This window comes from Megalopta genalis, chromosome 13, assembly GCF_051020955.1.
Source record: "Megalopta genalis isolate 19385.01 chromosome 13, iyMegGena1_principal, whole genome shotgun sequence".
NCBI classification, from domain to species: domain Eukaryota; kingdom Metazoa; phylum Arthropoda; class Insecta; order Hymenoptera; family Halictidae; genus Megalopta; species Megalopta genalis.
In genome coordinates this window covers 4,454,868-4,476,769 of record NC_135025.1, presented here as the reverse complement: position 1 = coordinate 4,476,769, position 21,902 = coordinate 4,454,868, and the positions used below count along the sequence as shown (strand labels likewise).

Genomic DNA, 21,902 nt, shown 5'->3' with positions numbered 1-21,902 from the left:
TAGTACTTTTACTCATTGTTTAGTCTCGCCGCGAGTGTACAAATAGTTGATCAAAGACGTAATCGTTGCGCGATGCTCGTTTTCGAAATCATCGTCTAACGACAATTTCGTAGTTACGCTAATGTAAAACGTATCGAAACGCTCGCACGGTCGTTTTACATGGTTTCGCACGACTCGAGCTTTACATTGACGATTTTAGGATTAAGACTATAAACGAGAGAGAGAGAGAGAGAGAACCGTTGTAACATAGAATCCGCAGTTGCGACTATAAACTGGTAGAATTCTTGATGCTTGTGCAATCATCGATCGATTTTGTATGCGAGTTTACTGTTACACTTTTACTATGTCCCCTATCATCGAGCACGTTGTTACGACGTCAACGACGTACCCGACGCAAGACAAGCGTTGGTCGGATTAAATACTTAACTACTTGAACACCGATAGACCGTATGAATAGGGATTTTCGAGTGTGAAAAGTTCATTTAGACGTTGGGCGTAGAGGGAATGCTGTTGAAGTGTTCCCATGTTGTACAAGTTGATCGAGTGCAGATGTGCAGATGTGCAGATGTTTAAGTAAAAGAAGATTACTACACGCAATCGCAGCATGATCTAAGAGATTGCGTTCTAAGAAGGTGTTACGAATGACTCGGTGGCAGATCCCCGGCTAGGAGTGTACCTGATTTACCGTGTGTTCTCGCTGAACCCTGGCCTAGTAGTCGCGCATAGACTCTGAACGGCAAAAGTGGACTATTTGGGAAGAGGAGATACGATTATTCAGACTCGTACTATTATTATATATATATATATATTATTATTATATGTAATATATATTATTATATATTATTATTATATATATATTATTATTATATATTATATATATTATTATATTATATATAATTTAGCTCGTTCTTATAGTCGCCGATTGCCAACAACTCTAAAAACGAGACGCTCGAATTATCGTATCCCCTCTTCCCAAATTGTCCATTTTTGTGTGCGATCTGAGCGCGAATTAGGGAGAAATTACTGTACCAGTGAATTATCTATCTTCGCTGGCCGTTTTGTTCTGCAAGTTCGAGCCTCGTTTCGTTGGCCGATCTCGCGTAACTAATCGCAACGAATCGGTACTTGCAACGGCAACCTGAACGACTTGACACATACACGCACACACAGACAGACACTTCCCGGAACCGTAAAATATATCTGAAACGAAGCCTTCTTCAAAGAAATCCTTCGGACGAAAGTTCGAAGGTTATCAAAGTTCTGTCGGTTGTTCGCATTCGTTTCAACTTGAGCGAAGGGATCGAGGTCGCGCCAAGGTCAACACGAACACCCCGCTTCTCAACGTGCCGCATTCTTTTTTCGTGAAAAGCGACTCGAGCTGGTAGCTCCGATTAATACACGTTACAAAAACGATACAAAATTCGGTCATCGGAATGATAGCGGCATCGCATCTTTCGATGCTGCGTCCTAGAGAATTTTCATCGAAGGACGAGCATGATGAGAGAATGAGATGCGACCGTGTGATGCCACTGCGATCTTGTAATGTCATTGCGACTTCGTTGATATCTTGGTCGTACTACTCAAGGTCGAACGGATCTAACCATTTAATAGAACGTTTATACTTAAAACTCGTCGACTTTTGGAGGATCCGCTGGAATATAGCTAATTTGCTATAACAATTTGCTAAAATGTTACGCCATTTTGGGAAAGTTAGGGGGGTTTACGTCGAAGTGTCGCTGAGATTATAAGATGATCTGCTGCGACTCTTTATAAATGCAGGTGCATGTTTTACCTTCTCGAGAAAATATATATTTTCCTTTTCCCAGATTTATTCGCAATTTTTTTAGGGTTTCGTCTATTCGTTCTTTTCTCGCCTATAATATTCTCCGCTTTCTCTGCCGACACAGAGACAGCTTTTCAGATCATGTTTTCAATCTCGGGCTCAATGATGCAGCCTGCATACAATGAGAGTGACGAGCGTCGTTTAAATAGGTCGTGTAAATCAGCTTTTGCCGCAAAATAAAGCGTATAAAACAACAGTGACTTGTTTCTTGATTGCCATTGTTTCGATAAATCGACGTTGTTCCATTCGCTAAAGCACCCAGAGCTCCAGTACAATGCGAATGATAGTCGATTCCTATGAGTAGAAGTGCTTTATAAGGTTGTCCCAAAAATGTCTCGTAATCCGGAAATGTGGGGGTCCCTGAGGTAATTTCGAGTAACTTTTTCCTTAGCGAAAATGCGATCCGCGGTTTCGTTTACGAGTTATTAACGAAAAACACTGGCCATTCGGAGCGCCGGCCGTCTGACGCAACGGCAGTGGTCGCGTGGGCGGGGCGTCAGCCGTACGCGATCTCTCATTGGTCACAGTTTTTCGCTAATAACTCGCAAACGAAGCCGCGGATCGCATTTTCGCTAAGGAAAAGGTTACTCCAAATGACCTCGGGAACCCGCCACTTCCGGATGGCGAGACAATTTTGGGACACCTTGTAGAGCGTTCCCATGGAATCAGCGACGGCTCGAAACTATCACTATGGATTTTGGATGCGGTGACACAAGGATACGACTATTTACAGGAACCGTGGCGACGACTAAGTGTTGCCGATTTCTCACTGACTTCAGAATTTCGAATCACACGTGTCTTTTTTAACGCACGTGTACACGTGTATTCCGGTACACTAACATCTACAGCGAAAAGTTGTTCAGAACGATGGCCTTGGCAAGACATACTCTAAGGTCATCCGAGCTGACTCCATTTAAACGTGATGTTCGCCACAATTTTTCGCCGAGGGACCGGCCATCCTCGACCCGTGATTTCTTCGGAATTAATAGAATGCAACGATAATTAAAATTCGACCTTGGAAAGGATCTTGTCTTAAGGACAATGTTGCGCGAACATTCTTTCACGGATTACAGATTAGAAGGTGTTGGAGTACACCTAGAGTAATCAAGCTCGAACGTACATCTTTACACCCTGTGTCATCTATATAGCTTCGACTTCATTGTCAGCGCAAAATCGATGAGACACACACTAGCCGTAATCCGTCCCGCATCCTTATTTACACGTAAGACGTACCCGAAGCAAACCGTTTCGCTTGGCCAAAAAGCCAATGCAGAAATTTTCAGCGAGATACAGATTCTCGACCAAGATTTCTGCAGCCGAAACTTAAACGAAACCGCGTGTTTCTACTCGGATTGCACTTTACATTCGCGTTCTTCGTCTTCGTGCAAAAAGAAATTTCGACGCTGTAATCTCGGCTGTTACGGATCTTAAGATTTCGCGTGTTTTAGAAGTTATAAATTGTTCGCGCGTTACTCGCAGTAGGAAAACGATGCTTCGGATAAAATCGACGGCGAGGCGCGCACTATGGCGCATTAATTCGAAAGTGGCAACCCAGTTTCGCATTCGTATCCTGGAATCACGGGAGCGCGCTCTCTAACAGTAACACTGAGAATGAAAAGTATTGATTGCCAGCGAGAGGATGCGAACGTGGGCGAGACGCGAATATGGTTGTGCTGTCTAAAGTATCATCCCGTCATCTGTTCTGCAACCATACGCGTGCCGTTTCTCGCTCGCTCTCTCACTGTTTCCCCTAAACACACTCCGTCGAATTTCATATATTTTTATATATATAATATAATAATATAATAGTATAATAATATAACAATATAATAATATAATAATATAACAATATAATAGTATATATATAATAATAATAATAATAATAATAATAGTACGAGTTTAAATAATAGTATCTTCTCTCCCCAAAGTGTCTATTTTCGTGTACAATCTGAGTGTCAATTAGGGAGACTACTGTAATTGAGCATCCCCTTCTGATCCCTCGTGACGATAGCATAGTCTTCGAATCCCTAAACGACATCGCTCTGCTTATCGCGCGACTATAAATTTCTCTGATCATCGATCATTCTTTCCTGCTCGATTCCTATTTGCTTCAGTTTTTCAATTAGAAGTCTGCCAGCCGCAGAATCGAATGCCGCCTCGAAGACGATAAATGCCACGTAAAGCCTTGGCTCGACCTTCTTTCAGCTTGCCGGCAACGAAACCCCTTTGTTCCATCCGTTTCTCCAAGCTTGCGTAAAGAAAGTTCGCTATAATCTTGTAGAGCTTGTATTTAAAAGAGATATATTCCTCCGTGTTTCGCTGCGTCTCTTTCGTCGCCTACTTTGCGCAGCGGTGTTGAATCGCAACTGCCCTAAGCCCGGTTTAGGCTGTGAACCCACTATCTCGGCGATTCAACCGGAAGAGCCCTATAGAACTCCGCATCCCTTAGTCCATCGAGCGGCCTGGTGCCGTCTCCTTTTTTCGTCCGCCTTGATGCAGAGATGCAACTTCTTCCAGCGTTATGTTTCCGTTTAGTTTCGCTCCAGCGTCCTCCGTACTTCGATGGAACTCCGCGGGTTCTCCCTACGCTCTATTTCGGACTCCCCGCCACCCTCGGCAGTCCTTGGAAATGTCGGATCCATGCGTCGTCTTCGATGTCATATGGATCATGCCACGTTTACATTTCGAAATTTTCATTTCATTTCGGCTTTCGCGGCTGTCGTTCCTAATTTTAACTATTTGACGCCTCCACCCCCATTGCTCTTCCCCTATCTGCACGCCTAACCGCTGCTTTATTGCGCCAATCAAGGTCCAATTCAACATTCTTTAATAAATTCATTGCGCTGCAGTAATTTCTTTCTAATTCATCCTTAGTGAAAGTTCTCAATAGTCGTCGCGACAAATTCACCCCCTTCGATCACGTCACAGTTCCGAGAAAGGCGGCAAATCGTGATTGCCGCGATTCGTCTATAGATCAACATCGCGAACTGCCACGTGTCATTCGGTTGGTCTGACCTCTTACGCAGAGTCGCGATAATATATATGTTAATATACTGATTATTTTGTGCGTATAATCGCTTGAGTCCCCCAGGGGTCATTGAAAAAACACGGTCGGAAGATGCCGAACAGCGTGATAGCGCTTATCTTAATACGCGTACTACTTATAAATATTTCGAGTTTTGTTCGGACGAAAATCATTGAGAAGATAACAGTGAAATACAAAATCTGTTAGTTGTATTATTTTTTTTTAAAAAAAAGCAGCTGTTCGAGCGACATTCGACTTGAATTCCTTGGAATTCCTTGGAATTTCGTTTCGTCGACAGAGTCGAAATCTAATTAACGTAACAAACCCCATAGTCATTTCGATTTCCTAATGGCGTTCTCATTGTGTCCGGCGTACACTTTGTTGTCATATTCGCCGCCGATCTATCCCGCCCTACTCGCGGTAATTGCGTTTACTCTTCTGATCGATCGGTTGGCAAGAGGACCGAACCAGCCACGAATAATTACATCACACGGTCGACTTTCCACCGTTGAGAAAACACACCAAAAAGGAATTATTCTATCCCATCGTGTGTCCCCTCTTCTTAATTCGATTAACACCGTCGATCGCATTGCGTTCAATTCCCGTTTGCTTTGCCGAAGCGAGAAGAACCATATTTTTCTCCTCTACTTTTTCCAGAGCCGCCAAAGACCTAGAGGAACGTCGTAGCCACTATGAACCTTCGCTGGGACCCGACATTCCGGACGACGTCGACCACAGTTTCAACCTCGAAGATGACTACTTTAGGCCGCACTTTCAAAGAGTCTCGATACACGGGGGCGACACTTCCGGCGTACGTACGATCTTCGATTTCCGTTTTGACCAGTTAGCTGTTAAAATATCGGATCGAAATGTAGGTTCCATTTTATACAATTAACAATTTTATTACTGGTATTAATGTAATTCTTCTAGCCTGTTTACCGTTTTCCTCGTATCTTGTAATTCGTCAAATTCATCCGGAACGATTGAGCTTTCGCGTTTCTCAACTCTTCTTCATTCGTATATTTAGTAGACGACGCCACGCGTATAGTATGCATGCGAGCCTGATTATACTACACGTAATGTATGTTACGTGGTAAACCAGATCTTGCCTTCTCAAAGTTTCTATGAGCAGAAACCCCAAGAATGCTGGTTTACGTAGGAAACCTTAGTTAACAGAGCTATCAGCCTCTTCCGTTACCACTTCCAAGTTTCATCATTTTATCGGAAGCTCTTTAACCTTTCGGACACTGTCACTCTTGCTTACAGCTGTGACCTTTGCTGCGGCTTTGTATGTACAGTAAATTCTCCCTAATCGACGCTCAGATTGTGCAGAAAAATTACGGTGGTCTAGTCGTTACATTTTACAGAAAGCTACGTGTAGCGTTCCATTTGAAAAATTACAGGAAACCAAAATCCACCCAGCTTGCTCTGCAACCGAGCAACTTTTATCCAGACGTTGCCAAAAAATAATGCCAGCTTTAAGGAGTGAGTGAACGGCGACAAGCCGGGGCGATCCTCGCCAGATAGAGTGTGTCATTATCTTCTGGCAACCGCGTTCGTGTCGCCAATAGTTTACGGGGGCTTTTCTTAGTGTCCAATTAAGGGAGAAAATATTGTAGAGTGTCTTTTATTAGGTTTTTGTCATTCTAATGAAAATTATGTTATTTATGAATGTCAAAAACTCGATGACCATGTACTGTAATAATATGCAAGAATATTTGTAGTTACCAATGTATATATATGTATATGTATACATTTCAGGTACCTTTGGAAGATCTCGAGCAGGCGTCGCAACTATTGGTGCGAGCACTGGCCATGCGTGAGAAATATATGAACAATTCGAAGCAGAGTTACCCTTCCACCACCGCTCGGTTTTTGCGCAGTATCGACGAAAGACCAATAAACAGTGGCGATGAGGTCCAACATGACGACCGTAAAGCCATTGCAGGTATGCAGATAACATTTGACATTTGGTATGTTGTGTGCTTTGTGTACGATCATCGAAATATGTACTTTTTCTTGTGGCAACTTCTGTGTGTACATGTTAACACTAACTAATAGAGACTAACTGTCATAATGAAGGTTGTCAAACGTTAAATATTCACCTTACAGGTCCCAGTACCGATTTTCATGATCCTAAAAAAAGAAAAGATTACAGAAATTAAAAATTTATGTTTTTATAAGTACTATTTAACACAACAAATCAGTTGCAACAATTGTCCACTTTTATTTACCATCTGAGGGACAATTGGAGAGAATTTACTGTAAACGGTGTTTTTCTTCCTCGACGTTTGATCATCCTTACTCCAAGGCCTCTTAAAATTCCAGGGTTGATGGAAAAAGCACAGTAAACTGTTCCTTCGCGCTCTCCGTCAAACGTAGGCCCGTTCCTCCGAATGTCCATCGAACGTAGGCTTGTTTTCTCGCATTTTCCGTCGCACAGCATAACGTTGCCTTTAATATTTCATATTTAGTTAAAAATTGTTTCTTTATTATAATTACAATTTGTGCAATGAAATAAGATAAATTACTTGCTACATATAATGAATAAATATGGTCTAAGTGTTGCTAATGCCTTGTTTTCTTTCTATTTAATTGTTAGATCATCCGGTACATGCGCCAGCGTCTAGGGGAGATCCATGGGAATGCGAGTTTCCCCCGTCGAAAAATTACAAAATTGCACCTGTCAACGGTGTTTTCAATGTATACGCTAGCGAAGAAGATTACGAGAACGAAAAACCGATCCCCTATTCGTATCCGGATCTGGCAACCTTTGTCAGAGACATGAACCTTCTCTGCGTAATGATCGCCGATGGCCCCTTGAAGTCGTTTTGCTATAGAAGACTGAGTTATCTTTCATCGAAATTCCAATTGCACGTACTACTGAACGAGCTTAAAGAACTAGCGAGTCAAAAGGCAGTTCCGCACAGGGATTTTTACAACATTAGAAAGGTCAGTATGCGAAATATATCTCATCAGCATAATCAGATGAACACCTACAAATTCAATACTAATATTATTATATGTGTATACGTATAGATTACTCGCGACCGATCTTTACCGAGTTTACACGTCGAAGAATCATGACTGAGTTTCCTGCGACATTCATTTTCAATTCCGAGCCCCGGGGCTATTAAGGAGAATTTACTGTACATTGGTTATTTTAGAACAGAATAATGATGTCATGTCATGACAGCGCACAGGCATCCATCAAATTAGGTTTTAACTTCTTAACGTTTATACGAGACTATTTACCCGAATAACACCTTTTCTGTACTTTTTCCATCACTATCGACAATACGGACGATCGACTTCCAGATACTTTCGCAAAGTTGCATCATCCTGAAAGAATGGATTTTACCGATGTAATTAAACATTACAAAAACTGATTATTTAAGTCTAAAATCTGTGTACCGTTTACAAAGAATACCGCATTTTTTCGGCTATTAAAATTTTCGGCTACAATCGACATACCTAATTGTAAGAAGATGAATGAATATTATTAGCTGATTATTATTATTGTAGGTTGATACACATATTCATGCAGCTTCGTGTATGAATCAGAAACACCTCCTCCGATTCATTAAAAAGACTCTGAAGAATCATGCGGATGAGATTGTTACGTGCTCGAAAAACGGAGAAACAATGACTCTCCGTGAGGTGTTCCAGTCGATGAATTTAACTACATACGATCTCAGCGTTGATATGTTAGATGTTCACGCAGTGAGTACACGCTAATATTTCACTCGCAACACGATTTCGGTTTCACAATAATCTAGTGTATAGATATAATTAAATATGTAATTCTCTCCAGGATAGAAACACGTTCCATAGATTCGATAAATTTAATGCCAAGTACAATCCTATTGGAGAAAGCCGACTTCGTGAGGTCTTCTTGAAAACGGACAATTATCTAAATGGTAAATTCTTTGCAAGCATCATTAAAGAAGTTGCCAGTGACCTCGAAGAATCGAAATACCAAAATGCAGAACTACGTCTCTCAATATATGGCAAAAATCCAGAAGAATGGGACAAATTAGCGAAATGGGCCATTCAGAGCAACGTCTATTCGGATAATGTCCGCTGGCTTATTCAGATTCCTCGACTCTAGTAAGTGGTTCTTATATCTTGTTCTACAGAGTTCATACATACTCAAATAAAAATTAATTAGCTATCCTATTATTAAAAAAAATAATTTCAAATTTATTCATGTATATGGCATTGTATATTCTTGGCAATGCTATTTTCTAGATAGAAAAAACAATAGATATGTCTACTGCAAATAATAAATACTAGCCAAAGATGTACAAATTTTGTACGTATACAGTTAACATATATTGATTGAAAATTGTTATTTATTTTTAGTGATATCTTCAAATTGAACAAATTGATGACGAACTTCCAAGAGTTTTTAAATAACATCTTTCTTCCTCTTTTTGAGGTAACAAATGATCCCAATTCTCATCCAGAATTACACAAATTCCTCCAATATGTAAGTAATTTTAGACACGTACCGTTAAAAGAATTGTAAATAAACTACATTTATACTATTTAACCTTTAGAGGGCGGGCCTGACCACTGTAGTGACCAATTACTTTGTCAACTTTACGTGTGCCGCATAGGTTTAACTTCTAATGTTTAGACTTCTTAATGGAAAAATATTGCCCTTCTAGAGGTTAACACCTGTTGTTCCTAAACATCAATGCGATGGTCCAGAAATTTTGTTTCTTTATAAATATACCAATATACAATTCGATTATTATTGTTATGAAATTAACTTAATCATTATTATAGGTAATAGGATTCGATTCGGTCGATGACGAAAGTAAACCTGAGAATCCTTTATTTGATAAAGATGTTTGCCCACCAGCAGAATGGGATGATATCGAAAATCCTCCTTATGGATATTATCAATACTATACTTACGCTAACATGACTGTTTTAAATCATTTTAGAGCGTAAGCTAATCATTACTTTTTTGTTTTATTATTATTTTTTTTTTAATAGTGCCAGCATAATGTATGAAACAATATTTTACAGCGAACAAGGTTTTAACACCTTCGTCCTGAGGCCTCATTGCGGTGAAGCTGGCCCAATTCAACATCTTGTGTGTGGTTTCATGATGGCAGAAAATATTTCCCATGGCCTTTTACTTCGTAAAGTACCAGTACTACAGTACCTGTACTACTTGGCACAAATTGGAATAGCAATGTCGCCTCTCAGTAATAATTCTCTCTTTTTAAATTATCATCGCAATCCCCTTCCAGAATATTTAGCGAGAGGATTATGCGTAAGCTTGTCTACAGACGATCCACTTCAATTCCACTTTACCAAGGTTAGTGTAATACATTCAATTTTCAGTATATTCTCCCACATTGTTAGTGTTTGCGGTGCATCTTTTTCTACATTAATTACCAGTACTATTTCACTTTTAATACTTCATTCAAATTGTTTATTAGGAACCATTAATGGAAGAATATAGTATTGCTGCTCAAGTATGGAAACTCAGTTCATGTGATATGTGTGAATTAGCACGTAATTCTGTACTTATGAGCGGTTTTCCACACAAGGTATGTCTTCGTATATATATATTTACATACATCTGTGTTATGGAATTATGATTTCCTTTTGACAAGGATAAATCGTCATTTTTCTTAGAACGTGAGCTCTGATTAAAAAATTTATTTAATCTTTCGAATGTCATGAAAACTGAAGGTATTATTTTACAGAGCAAACAATACTGGCTTGGACCAAACTATACTAAGGAAGGAGTAGCTGGTAATGATATTACCCGAACAAATGTGCCAGACATTCGAGTAGCCTATCGTTACGAAACATTAGAAGACGAATTGTCGAATATTTTTAAAGTCTTTGAGGAACCTTTCGCCTTTCCGGAACCTTAGTCATTATATACATATTACTCTGTCTCATGTCCATGAAAAAAATTGCATTGAAAACTATCTGCAGCGCAAACTATAACTAATCATGTGATTTATACTAACAATCTTTACGGACTTTAAATGACTCCTTTGTAGAAGGTATTCTCTTTATTGAATGAATGACGATATAGAGATTATTTCTTTAACGCTAGTTGTAAAACCATTAAGGACAACTTAAATGATCTTGTTTAGATAATGCGTGCCCATTTATACAGTTCGCCCGCACTTAAGTGGCGCCGTCAATCATGTATTTCGTAAAGTATCGAAGCTACGAAAAACATGTTTACATGGAACACCCTTATCGCCCCACACGTGCCAATACGTACTAACACGTGTCATAACGTGCCATATCTCTACCTTCGCTAATCATTCTCTCATAAATATCCATAATGTGCCGTATGTGACAAGTATCCTCTTTCGAATTTTCCCACAGGCTAAAAGCTCTACCATAAATTCTTTTAAAGCCTGAATCATCTTTCTTCGACTTCATTAAAAAATTGTCGACGCTAACATATAGTGAGAAGTTTTAAAAGGCGTTTGAATACTTTCGTGTCTCACTGTACATGTTACAAGGGACCCATTTGTTGGCAGATAAGTATGTTTTTATACTACTAATTTTAGGGGTCATATCGAGAAACTTCATTTCTCGATAAAATATCATTTTCTAATATATTTTTACATGGATTTAACAACGTGGAATATGACGAAACTTGATTTTGATTGGTTTCCAAGATGTGCTTACAAACTTATGGAACAGATAAGAAAATAGTAGCAAAATAGTGGAAAACTCACACCATTATCAGTTCCGTTTGTATTGAAAACTATTCGAAATTAAATGCATATTTGTAGGTTGCTAGAATCTATGAAAACATTGACAAAAGATGGACGTTGACTCACCAACAGATGTGTCTCCTTGAGTTAATCGAATATCCATGTAAAGATTTCGTTCGTATCCTCAGTGTTTTACAAGATAATTGACTGTACTATTTAAGCGCGGTTACGCTGTGTGCTATCGATAATTTTATAAGTATACGATCTGTATGTATCGGTAATTATTTGAAAACTATCTGTTGACATTTTAAAGTATTCCAAATACAAACAGATACAGAATGCATGACTGTATGTATTAGATATCTTAGGCCCTTCCGCACCATGTAGTGATCTTACTATGTCACAGTGGTGACTCTAGTTTGCGTTTTATTTTGCTTGGAGGATCCCTTCCTGAAATATCTATTACATACTGGTGAATTCTTCTGTATATTTTTGCAGATAAATACATATAAATTAAGTTACAGGGGAATGTCTTTCACTCATATTTCAGAACTTCAGTATAAGACAACGATAGATTTTAATGTGAAATTTTCATATATGTTGACCAATATGATAGTAGTTAGGTATTAGATAGGGTAAAAGTTTAAACTGTTCCAGTTTCCAATATGCATACTAAAAATTGGATGTTAATATACGAATTAAACTAATCTATATATTGTATTACTTTTACGTTGCAAATATATAATATACGCTAAAGAAACAGTTCATTTGTTATGTCTCAGCTGCAGTAAAATTGTCAAGTCCGACTTTTTGAATTTAGTTTTAGTTTCTTATCTTTTTGTACATTTATACAGTCAGCGTATATGATGGTTGCTTTTAACAAGTACATCTAAGACTTATGAACGAATTAGCTCTTTTGTAGATCGTATACCTTATTGTAATGTTTATAAATTTTTATTATGACAAATGTGTATACATTACATTGGAGAAAACTAAATTCAATATTTTCTACACTTTAATCGACACCGAATGAATAACGAAGATCGTAAATTTTACCCTTAACTCTAATAGCATGCAAACGACTACGTATTTACTTTCCACAAACAATTTACTGTCAATGAGCTTTTACTGGCAAATATTTAATAATGGCGATATACAAGTATATATTCACACACCACGTCTTAATATCGAACACAAATTGTTACTAAGTAGAAAGAATGTATTTATTGTACATACTATATTCTACGAAAAAAAACGAAATATACCTATATTGTTAAAAGATATGTGTGATCAATAGAAAATTACAATTGTGATCGAACACAATCGCATCCAGTCAGCCGGTCGTCAAAAATATTCGAACACCAATATAATTTCGTCTTTTGAGCTTTATATGTTAAGTAAATGTATAATTACCACGTACAAAAAGGTATTTAATTATGTTAGTAATGTTAATTATGTTAATAACACAACAATTTTCTGTCGAGAAGATATTAGGACACTTTACGAATCTAAGTTATAAAACAGAAATAATAAATGCGATATAACACCGATAAATTTTTGTGATGCTACTGTGATATTACCCTTTGATCTGAACGACACTTTTCGAAGTACAATCATTTCGCAATTTAGAAACGGCCATTTTATATTTAATCAATATTCAATTAATCGCAATCGATTTTCGTAACATAATATAACTTCGTATAGCAATTGAAATAAGATTTTAGGAGAAAGTAGAGTAAATATGGAATAAAATTGAACAGAAGATAAAGTTTGTTTAAATTGAGGGAAGCTAGCATAAGCTAAAGTCAAAATCGTGACTGAAAGGACTTGAAATTATAATAAAAAATTTAAATAAAAGGGGAACATACATTTGGGTAGACCTCCAGAACCAGGCCTTCGAGAGGCACCCTCTTGGAATGAGGGACAGCGTGACTGGGAAGTACCTCGCTGCCTCACTCTCACTCATTCCAAGTGGTGGCCACTTATGGAAGAGGAACCCCTGGAACTCGACTGTTCCCTCCGGTGATCGCGCGGCAACTGGCTGCATGGCTGCAACTGAGGCATGGCGCTGAGCCGAACAGGTAACCAAGGGTGGCGGTGGTTACCTTCCCCTTGACTTCGATGAACGTTGATCCCTGTGATCGATAATTTTGATTATTTAATATTTGTAACAACTTATTTTTTGCAAGGAAGCTATTGAACGCTCGCGAGACTATACCATTAAAATTTTTTTTATAAAAACTACCAACTAGATTTCATTAATATCTGCCAGACCGTCGTTGCAAATGGAAATCCGTGGACCCGAATTCCAGCACAGTAGCCGCGAAATGTTGACCGTCGCGCGTGTCGTTCGCGCGTCGCCGTCGCCGCGCCGTTCAATATCGCAACGCGTGCGCTTTTCTCCGGTAGAAGTCAGTGGCCGCCACCCCAATACTACTGCTACCTCTCGGGGTACAGCTCGACAGCACGAAGTTTACTTTTCGCTATTATAGTTATATGCTACGCGCAGACAAATTCCAGTCTAGAATGCAGTAAAGTTTTGTTTTACTATGAGCCCGGCCGAAATATCCTGTGATGGGAAATGTTCAATTGAAGTGCCATTCGCATCGGGAAAGAAATAGAGGATACACGAATTGGAGTTCGCCGGTTACTGTCATAAGTATCAGAGTTTATTATTTATCCGTGTCCTTCGTCTCTGTGCAACATATTTATGTATATGCTATCCGATCGTGCTAAACCCGGTCGATCGAATTGTCGAGGGCCGTTTACTCTGTCGTTCCTTCCCGGAGGACCCGTTCGCAAAACAATCCCGAGGACACATTAAAATTGCAACCGAACTCTGTTCGAATTTCGTTCGGTCGAGCATCGAGAAAGCCGTCGATTATTATTGTTATCGCGCGTGAAACCGTTTTACGTAGCTCGATGATTGATAAGCTTGTAAATCGCTTGTAAATAAGAAGCGGTAAATAAGAAGTTTCAACAATTAATTGCGGGACTCGCGAATTAATAATAGATGACAGTTCGTGCGAGAGGAGAACCGCAGCAACTCGATGCTCGCCGGATCGAATATACGTCGAATTCGAGATGTACGTACTCGCCGATCAATAATCCTTTGATTTTTCGAACACGATCTACAGATGAGAGAATTGGAGCTCATAATGAATAATTCGGGTTGCGCACTGTGCATACTCGAACCGCCGCCGGATATACTTCACATACCGCCGCCTCCGTTCCCGGCTATTTTCCAACAAAGTAGCAACGGCTTTCATTCGCAATCGGATGTATTGTCGTTTCCACCCGACCTCAATGACAGTCCGTGCAAGCATTTTTGCGACCGTCGATCCGAAGGAGTGCAATACATAGAGATACCCCAACAAGGTGGTCCTCTTTCTCGATTTCTCATTTCTCTCGACGTATGACCATAGAATTTGTCGTTATTGGAATCGAGAAATTAATTAATAAAATAATATGTGTAATTTTAGGTACAGTTTTTGACGACACATGGCTATTGGTCTTAATATCATCCTGTGTGGGTGTGATTTTCATAGGAATAATATTGGCGACGTTGCTCCTGAAATGCAAATTGTAAGTAGAACTTGAGTTACTGTTGTTTTATATAATTAATATAAATTACATAATAAATTATATATATATTAATAATCACACCCGGTCATTATTAAAAGGCAAAACAAACCTTTGATTCGTTGAACAGTGTTATCTTTAACTTGACGTCTTATCTACGGAGATCTTGATCATGATTTCGAAAATAATTATTCCTAACAATAAGTGTACATTCAGCCGGTATGCATATTCTAATAGGCACATTTTGGTCTGCATTCTACTACTATTTGTATCAATTCATTTAACAATTATCCATTTATTAATCATTACCGTTTTGCTTCTCGCTTTTGGCATTATATTATATTATATTATACTATATATACTATATATTATATGGCATTAGTGACATACGCGTTTAGTACTTGGTGCTAGTACTGAATCTTCAAGCATCGAAGTGCATCGGTGTCTGCGATTTGCTTAATTTGTTCGTTTCAAGCATGATTGCAAACCAATCCAATTCAGACCAAATGTGGAATAAAGTGGAATAAAATTGCGTATACGAAATACTCTCCTGAAATGTCGAGTGTTATCTGAAACAGGGCTCGGAATTAACCGACACGCAATATGAGGAGCGCGAGGGCCACGTCTCCTGACACCCGTCGCGCGTCTAATCATTAATTAATAATTACATCTCACCGATTTCGATGATTTTTTAACATGTGAAACTCGACATTCTATGCAACTTTTTCCTACACTGTACATGTCACTGCCGCTCGAGTTTGCTTTCTCAGATGTTAACAGAGAAGGGAAATTGTTGCTACCATAATGATTCTACTGTACTGAATCCTGCATATAGAGACGATCACGACAAGGTGTCACGAAAATATTGGAGCATGTCTAAAAATGGAATAACTCCTTTTTTTTTAAATTAGACCGAAAGAATTACTTCAAATCGCCTTAGGAATCATCCCTTTCCGGGAGTAACGGGAGTTCTGCGACATATGACCAATACGAGCAAAATAATTGCCATTGGAATCCATTGGCACCGTCCAATCCCATCTGCAAGGTTCCCCCTCCACCACTAGTAGCACATTCCGGATCACCAATGGTCGGTAGATCGAAGCGCGGTGGTGGGGGTTGAGCGCTGGTCGTTCATCAGCATCAGTCGTGCGGGCCTGGATCCAAAAAAATCACCCGTTACATACACGCTGTACAGGCCGCTGCGATTTGTTTACAGTTTACAAAAAATAGTTAACTATAGCATATCATTATGGGCCATTCCATGCCAAATGTAGCACGCGCGATCATTGCCGTCCTACCCTAATTATGGTTTCAGAGTGTCCGGCGATTTAAAATATTGCAATTAAAAGGGGAGAACTCACAGAAGATGGAGAGTTCACTAGAAATTTGCAAAACAAAAATACCTTTATTTTTCATACAAGAAAGACTAAAGTGTTTACTTTCTGTTCGGCATGGAACGACCCTTGTATCACCGAAAATCATTAAAATCGGTGAGAATGTCACACATTGAAAGATTCACTGGGTAATTAACGACAAGTGAACCGTCGTTTTTATCTCCGTGTTTGCCAACTTGAAAGTAAAAAAACTGACATTTTTACGTTTCTTTTTTTATTTCCATCTCACCTCATAGAAGTTTTCTTATTGTTATAGAAAATATTTAAATAGCGGATGTTCTCATTCTCAAAATGATATATCGATTCGAAACGAAAATTCTGAAATAACCGATTGTGACTGTGTAGTAATAGAAGTGGTAAGAACGGGGTAATATCGATGCCAAACGCAGCCTCTGGTGTACAAACGAAAAATGGAAGAATTCAGAACGAAGCTGTTCTTTATCCTTGCGCGACCGACACGATACAAGATAGCCGTGTCATGTGGGCTACTCTGACGCCAAGGGGCACCACCAGACACTATTTAGAGGAGCACACCTACGAAACGATCGGTGGAGGACAATTTCACAAACGTGCCTGTTCAACTACGCCAACTGAACATGTAAAACTCAAGGCAATTTACCGATATTACCTTTGTATTATATATAGATATCTAGTAGTATTTTTGTTCCGTTCGTAACCACATTTCCGAATTTGGATATCCTTTCTTTTATCATTTTTCGTGGATCGTACGTTTCACGCCTGCAACAAGTGTTCTTTAAATAGCATTTCTTCCAGCCTTTCTGTTCGATTACAATCGACTCGTTGAAAATGTTCCAATTCGAGTGAAAAAACTATATATTGATCGTGGAAATGGTAATTCATCGATACTTCTATTTTGATCGAAAACAGAACGCGACGAGCAATAACTTGGAGAAACTGCCTTAACTTCAAAATTAGCGCTTTGCGGACGTTGCGTCTCCTTAGTAAAATAAACAGGGATAATAAATCGGTCTACAGCTGTGAAATGGGCCTTGCGCCAGCTGATCTCGTCTCTCATTCGTCACTGTTTTTTCGTAAACAAAGCCGCGGCTTGCATTTTCGCTAAGGAAAACGTTACTTCAAGTGTTGCTCGAAATAAAAATTGCAAAAATGCATTTGATACTTCTCGGTGATTTAACTGAAAATTTCATTGAAATCGGTTGACATTGACATAAACTGTGAACAATCGAAGTCCACGAAAATCGCAGTATCTCACAAAATCCAACAGAAAAATAGTTTTATACATTTTTACATGTTTCAGTGGCTGTAGCTTGACTATGCGTCACCCGATTTCGATGAAATTTTCATTATAAACTATTCCAAGTAACAGCAAAATTAAAAAAAAAGAAAAGATATTTTAGTCATTGTCCAGTTATACCGTTTTGAAAGGTGTGTGGACCATTTTGCTCCTCACCGTATCTCAGAAATGAGGGCCGAGCGGTGATAACATGTGTAGGGAAGAATTGTTGAGAACTACGACCGTGAGAACATATTTCAAGAGCACCGAAATCGATGAGAAATCGCTAAAGTAATTAATTACAAAACAGTCGTTCGTCGCAGCGAAAGATTTAATGTTAAATTGTCGATTGACCGATAGCAATCTCCTTTACTAACCAATTGAAGAAAATTGCTTGGCCTGCAAGCCCTCTATTCTCTACAAATAGGAGACCTTCTTGACAAGTTCACCCGTTATGTAGTTTTTCACGAATATCTCGGAAACAAAGTCCCAGCGACGATTATTTGTGTAAAGAGAAGAGTTGCCTGGAATGTGCAGTTTGCCAGTATATTTCAATCTGATCAATATCGGTGATGTGTGACCTCTTCTGCATAGTTACCATATCTATAAAAAAAATGTATCGTGAATTACAGATCAATATAATAGCATGTTGAAAATTTTAAAGTATCGTTTCATCCAGGATAGGGCTGGCTATGATACAAATGGAAGCATCAATGAATTACCAAAAATCAAGCTGAATGCATTTCCTATACAGGATAGCGCTCTTGGTTTTAATGTATTGCCAATTTCACTCGCAGAACGTAGATGTGTTTAAAATATCTGAAGACAGGTCATTGATCTTTCAGACTTATGCGGACCCGCCAGTTACCACCCCAATTCAAACCCGGCCGAAGGATGATAAAGCGTTTGATAACACGGCATTCGTAGATTACGAAGAACCGCTCTCGATAAAGACTGATTATTATCAACTCAATGACGTTTTGGAGCCGAACGATTCAGGCAATATTTCGCTGCTCGTATCGAACAACATCTCGCCGCATTCAATTTCACCGAATGATTTATGATTTATAGGGATACTGACGATCCAGCATAGAGGAACGTTGCGACCTCGTGTTAGCTCGCCGACGAGAATCGAACATCCAAACTTACCCCCGCTAAATCTGCATCCGAATAAGAGATCTTTTCGTAAGGGCTCTGCCATACTGCAAGCCTCTGACACGCTGCTCAGACGCAGCAGCATTACATCGTCCACCTATATACCAACCATATAAATTCGATATCCGATCATTTTTATATTATATATAAATGTCTTTATACGATATAAGCAACGTGAACGGTACATTACCGATTTGTTATCTGCACATTACCTTAACGATAAACATGTAATAGCCACGTAAGTCAAATAAAACGACGTAATCGTTGAATGAGATGTATAAATTAGATCTGCAGTCTTTGTACTCATTTAAGGCTTATGACTCTGAAACGTAGAGATGTAATAAAATTACACACACATTTAGACATTTAATATATTATTATAAATATATATATATAATGCTATAAGAAAAGTCGCCGCAATACGAAACTACCTTGCGTCGATCAAATGAACAACCCCCAAATATCTCCGGAATGATGTATATACAATAATATTCTAATTTTTATTATGTATGAAATATCGTAAGACCTAATAAAATGTCGAAACACACACCGATGGCTCCATCTCATATTTATCAGGCAACCACGCATCTCTGGATAATATCATTTCTGTAACGAAATCTGTACAGCAGATACCGACCTGCTGACCTCCGCAAAGTCACGTGACTACCTTAGCCCCTTAAGACTGCAACCATACATGTACGAACTAAATCGTATAGAGCAGATTGCGAAGAAATGAAGAGAAAAATCAAAAATAGAAATATTATAATATTATTAATTATAAATATTATAATATTATAATATTTATTAATATTGCCTGAACTAGAAAATTTAACAAAGGAGATAATGACAGAAATTTCGCCGTCGATGTGGAATAACTTTTGTCGGCACGTGGAAGATATCGAGAAGAAATATTGGGTGCCAGACGGAAGAAATTAAGAGTTTACGGAGAATATAAATTTGATGAAAGAAAGGGGTTCATACGATAAGCTGCAAAGGTCTTTCGTGTAGGCCTTTCCGAGCCCAAGGTGGCGATATCAAGCAGAATTCTGGAGGCACCCACGACTGAAATATGTAATGTCGACGCTCTTGTTAGATTTTTGCGTATAGTTATTTGCTTATAAAATATACTCTTGTGTGATGCGTTACGTAATCATTCGTCCTCTCCGGAACCAATAACTGGCGCTGCGGATTTACAATCAAAATTTGGATAAACAGGCACAAGGTCAACTATGGCGGACGCGGCAGAGCAGGCAGTTATTAGCAGTCTATAGCAAATGCAATTTCTGTAGTAGCAGCAGCAGGACAAAGGTAAGTTGTAGAAGTACAGTGCTTAGTTTTGGGCACTCTATAACAAACGGAATACGATCATCGTAATTTTATCGATCGTCTGGTATGTCTGGAAACCTTACCAAAATTTCACAAATCGAACTGGTCGGTTCCACGGTAAGATCGCAATTACATGCAGATCACATCGAGATTCTAAATCTCGGATGTGATCGATCATAGTTCGTACAGCGAGCACGCCGCGCGGCGTCGCGTCGTTCGACGTCTGAAATTTACGTCTTTAAGACGTCTTAAAGACGTTACGAAACGAACGATATTTCGACGTCTGAAGTTTACGTCTTCGAAACGTCTTTATAAATGTTACGAAGTGAACGTTGTTTCGACATCTCAAATATATCTTTGAAGTTGTTTTTTTTTAATGTTTCATATGCTATGTGCTCCTGCTAAAGTAGTAGTTAAACACAGAAAAGGTCGTACAGGATACTATTCTTGAACTAAATGCAATTTATATAATGGAGACAGGAGAGTGGACGGTGCTACAATTTGTTGACGATGGTACCGTTGAAGCAGTGCCATCAACATGGATAGACGGAGACAGAGTGAACATTTATAGAAATGGCACTTTTGGTAAGTTACAATTATTGTACACCGTAAATGTACAATTCAAATAATGACTCTGTAATGCCTCTAGATAATTGTATGAAGGCTAGAGGTAAGACAAAAACAATAGAAGACACACATCTGCAATCGGAGATTGAGTCAACGTTGCACAAAAGAAAAAGAAAACAAAACATATTGGCGAAAAGTGATGGCTCATGCGTGGATGAAGAATGTACTCTTCCAAAAATAAAACAAGAGTGGGAGATCGGTATGTAAATAGAAAAGAAAAACATTTTATAAAATATACATAATTTGTTTGTACTTAGTATATCTTTTTGATCGAAACATATTTTATTTTCAGCTACTCCACAGATCATTGATGAAGAATCATTGAAGAGAGAAAGAGAGGAAGAAAATTATAGTGAACAATGTAGTATTGGTAAGTTAAGGAAAATATTTTAGAGATCAATAAGAGTTCGTTTTAAAAAGTGTAATATGTAACAAACAATTCATAGGAAATCAAGCTGTAAATACCTGCTGCAAAAGATGCCTGGAGAGGGATTCAACATTAAAGACAATAATAGAGCAGAACCATTTGATACGGGGTCTTTTAACAGATGTACTCAAGGAGTTACGGGAACTGAAAGACGACAAAAAGAAAGCAGAAGATAGAAAAAAATTCTTTTTGCAGAAGTTTCCACAGCTGCAATTCCCCTTGAGCACAGAGAAGGATATTTCAACATTTGAAAATATTTTAAACAACAGAGAAGAGTTTGAAGATGGAGTAAGTAAAATATATTGATATAATAAATAATGAATTGAAAATAACTGAAATTGATCTTTCATTTCCATTTAGTTAACGGTATTTAATATTATAATAACTTTTTATTTTAGGTTCAGGAATTATACAAGATGGGGGGAGACAATTGTTACCAGTTTGTAAAAAGGGTGCTAGCAACACTCATAACCAATGACTTGGCATTACAGTATAGTTGGATGGGAAGAAAAGCAAAGAAAGCGTTTAACAAATTAAACACTGCTAATCTGATAATAT

General features: G+C 38.6%; 3 protein-coding genes and 2 long non-coding RNA genes across 30 annotated transcripts in view; 3 read left to right on the top strand and 2 right to left on the bottom strand.

The window, feature by feature from the left end:
* Positions 1–12,859, top strand: part of AMPdeam (AMP deaminase) — a 28,668-nt gene extending 15,809 nt beyond the window's left edge. For 15 of the 19 annotated variants that reach the window (XM_076526171.1, XM_076526167.1, XM_076526170.1 and 12 more), the window contains 10 exons: positions 5,526–5,739; positions 6,630–6,816; positions 7,471–7,820; positions 8,394–8,591; positions 8,683–8,978; positions 9,234–9,360; positions 9,663–9,826; positions 9,909–10,203; positions 10,328–10,438; positions 10,598–12,859. In XM_076526171.1, coding sequence (XP_076382286.1) covers positions 5,526–5,739; positions 6,630–6,816; positions 7,471–7,820; positions 8,394–8,591; positions 8,683–8,978; positions 9,234–9,360; positions 9,663–9,826; positions 9,909–10,203; positions 10,328–10,438; positions 10,598–10,771 — 2,116 coding nt within the window. In that variant the 3' untranslated portion in view covers positions 10,772–12,859. The remainder of the gene's footprint in view (positions 1–5,525; positions 5,740–6,629; positions 6,817–7,470; positions 7,821–8,393; positions 8,592–8,682; positions 8,979–9,233; positions 9,361–9,662; positions 9,827–9,908; positions 10,204–10,327; positions 10,439–10,597) is intronic. The other 4 variants (XM_033477091.2, XM_033477086.2, XM_033477089.2 and 1 more) reach the window with 1 other exon arrangement.
* LOC117224295 (uncharacterized) lies at positions 3,603–18,633 on the bottom strand. Its single transcript, XR_013034743.1, has 7 exons — positions 17,183–18,633; positions 15,836–16,314; positions 13,828–15,729; positions 13,447–13,713; positions 7,103–7,322; positions 5,808–7,004; positions 3,603–5,716 (listed from the first exon to the last, which is right to left on the bottom strand). It is a non-coding gene; the product is annotated as an uncharacterized LOC117224295 (long non-coding RNA).
* LOC117224291 (uncharacterized) lies at positions 14,085–19,511 on the top strand. 3 transcript variants are annotated; one of them, XM_033477104.2, is made up of 6 exons: positions 14,085–14,224; positions 14,716–14,956; positions 15,061–15,163; positions 16,900–17,164; positions 18,655–18,808; positions 18,881–19,511. In XM_033477104.2, the coding sequence occupies exons 1-6, from the start codon at positions 14,153–14,155 to the stop codon at positions 19,078–19,080; spliced, it is 1,035 nt and encodes a 344-aa protein (XP_033332995.1). In that variant the 5' UTR covers positions 14,085–14,152; the 3' UTR covers positions 19,081–19,511. The 3 variants fall into 3 exon arrangements, with proteins under 3 accessions (XP_033332995.1, XP_033332993.1, XP_033332992.1); XM_033477102.2 differs by having other exon boundaries at positions 14,093–14,233; positions 14,707–14,956; positions 16,900–17,152; XM_033477101.2 differs by having other exon boundaries at positions 14,093–14,233; positions 14,707–14,956.
* On the bottom strand, positions 19,112–20,419 carry LOC117224296 (uncharacterized). The gene is made up of 2 exons (XR_013034744.1): positions 20,374–20,419; positions 19,112–20,309 (listed from the first exon to the last, which is right to left on the bottom strand). It is a non-coding gene; the product is annotated as an uncharacterized LOC117224296 (long non-coding RNA).
* Positions 20,084–21,902, top strand: part of LOC117224292 (uncharacterized) — a 7,336-nt gene continuing 5,517 nt past the window's right edge. For 4 of the 6 annotated variants that reach the window (XR_004491178.2, XR_013034741.1, XR_013034742.1 and 1 more), the window contains exons 1-5: positions 20,500–20,875; positions 20,940–21,116; positions 21,210–21,287; positions 21,364–21,632; positions 21,743–21,902. Coding sequence is in view for 3 of the 6 variants with exons in the window: in XM_033477105.2 (XP_033332996.2) it covers positions 20,761–20,875; positions 20,940–21,116; positions 21,210–21,287; positions 21,364–21,632; positions 21,743–21,902 (799 nt within the window). In the remaining 3 variants the exon portion in view is untranslated. Of the gene's footprint in view, positions 20,273–20,499; positions 20,876–20,939; positions 21,117–21,209; positions 21,288–21,363; positions 21,633–21,742 lie in introns of those variants that run through there. The other 2 variants (XM_033477107.2, XM_033477106.2) reach the window with 2 other exon arrangements.

Coding starts and splice junctions, on each gene's coding strand:
- LOC117224291 (XM_033477101.2), top strand. CDS start 14,153: ATGGGAAATGTTCAATTGAAGTGCCATTCGCATCGGGAAAGAAATAGA. Junction 15,164..16,899: donor TTGCTCCTGAAATGCAAATT/GTAAGTAGAACT, acceptor GTGACTGTGTAG/TAATAGAAGTGGTAAGAACG. Junction 17,165..18,654: donor CTGAACATGTAAAACTCAAG/GCAATTTACCGA, acceptor TTGATCTTTCAG/ACTTATGCGGACCCGCCAGT.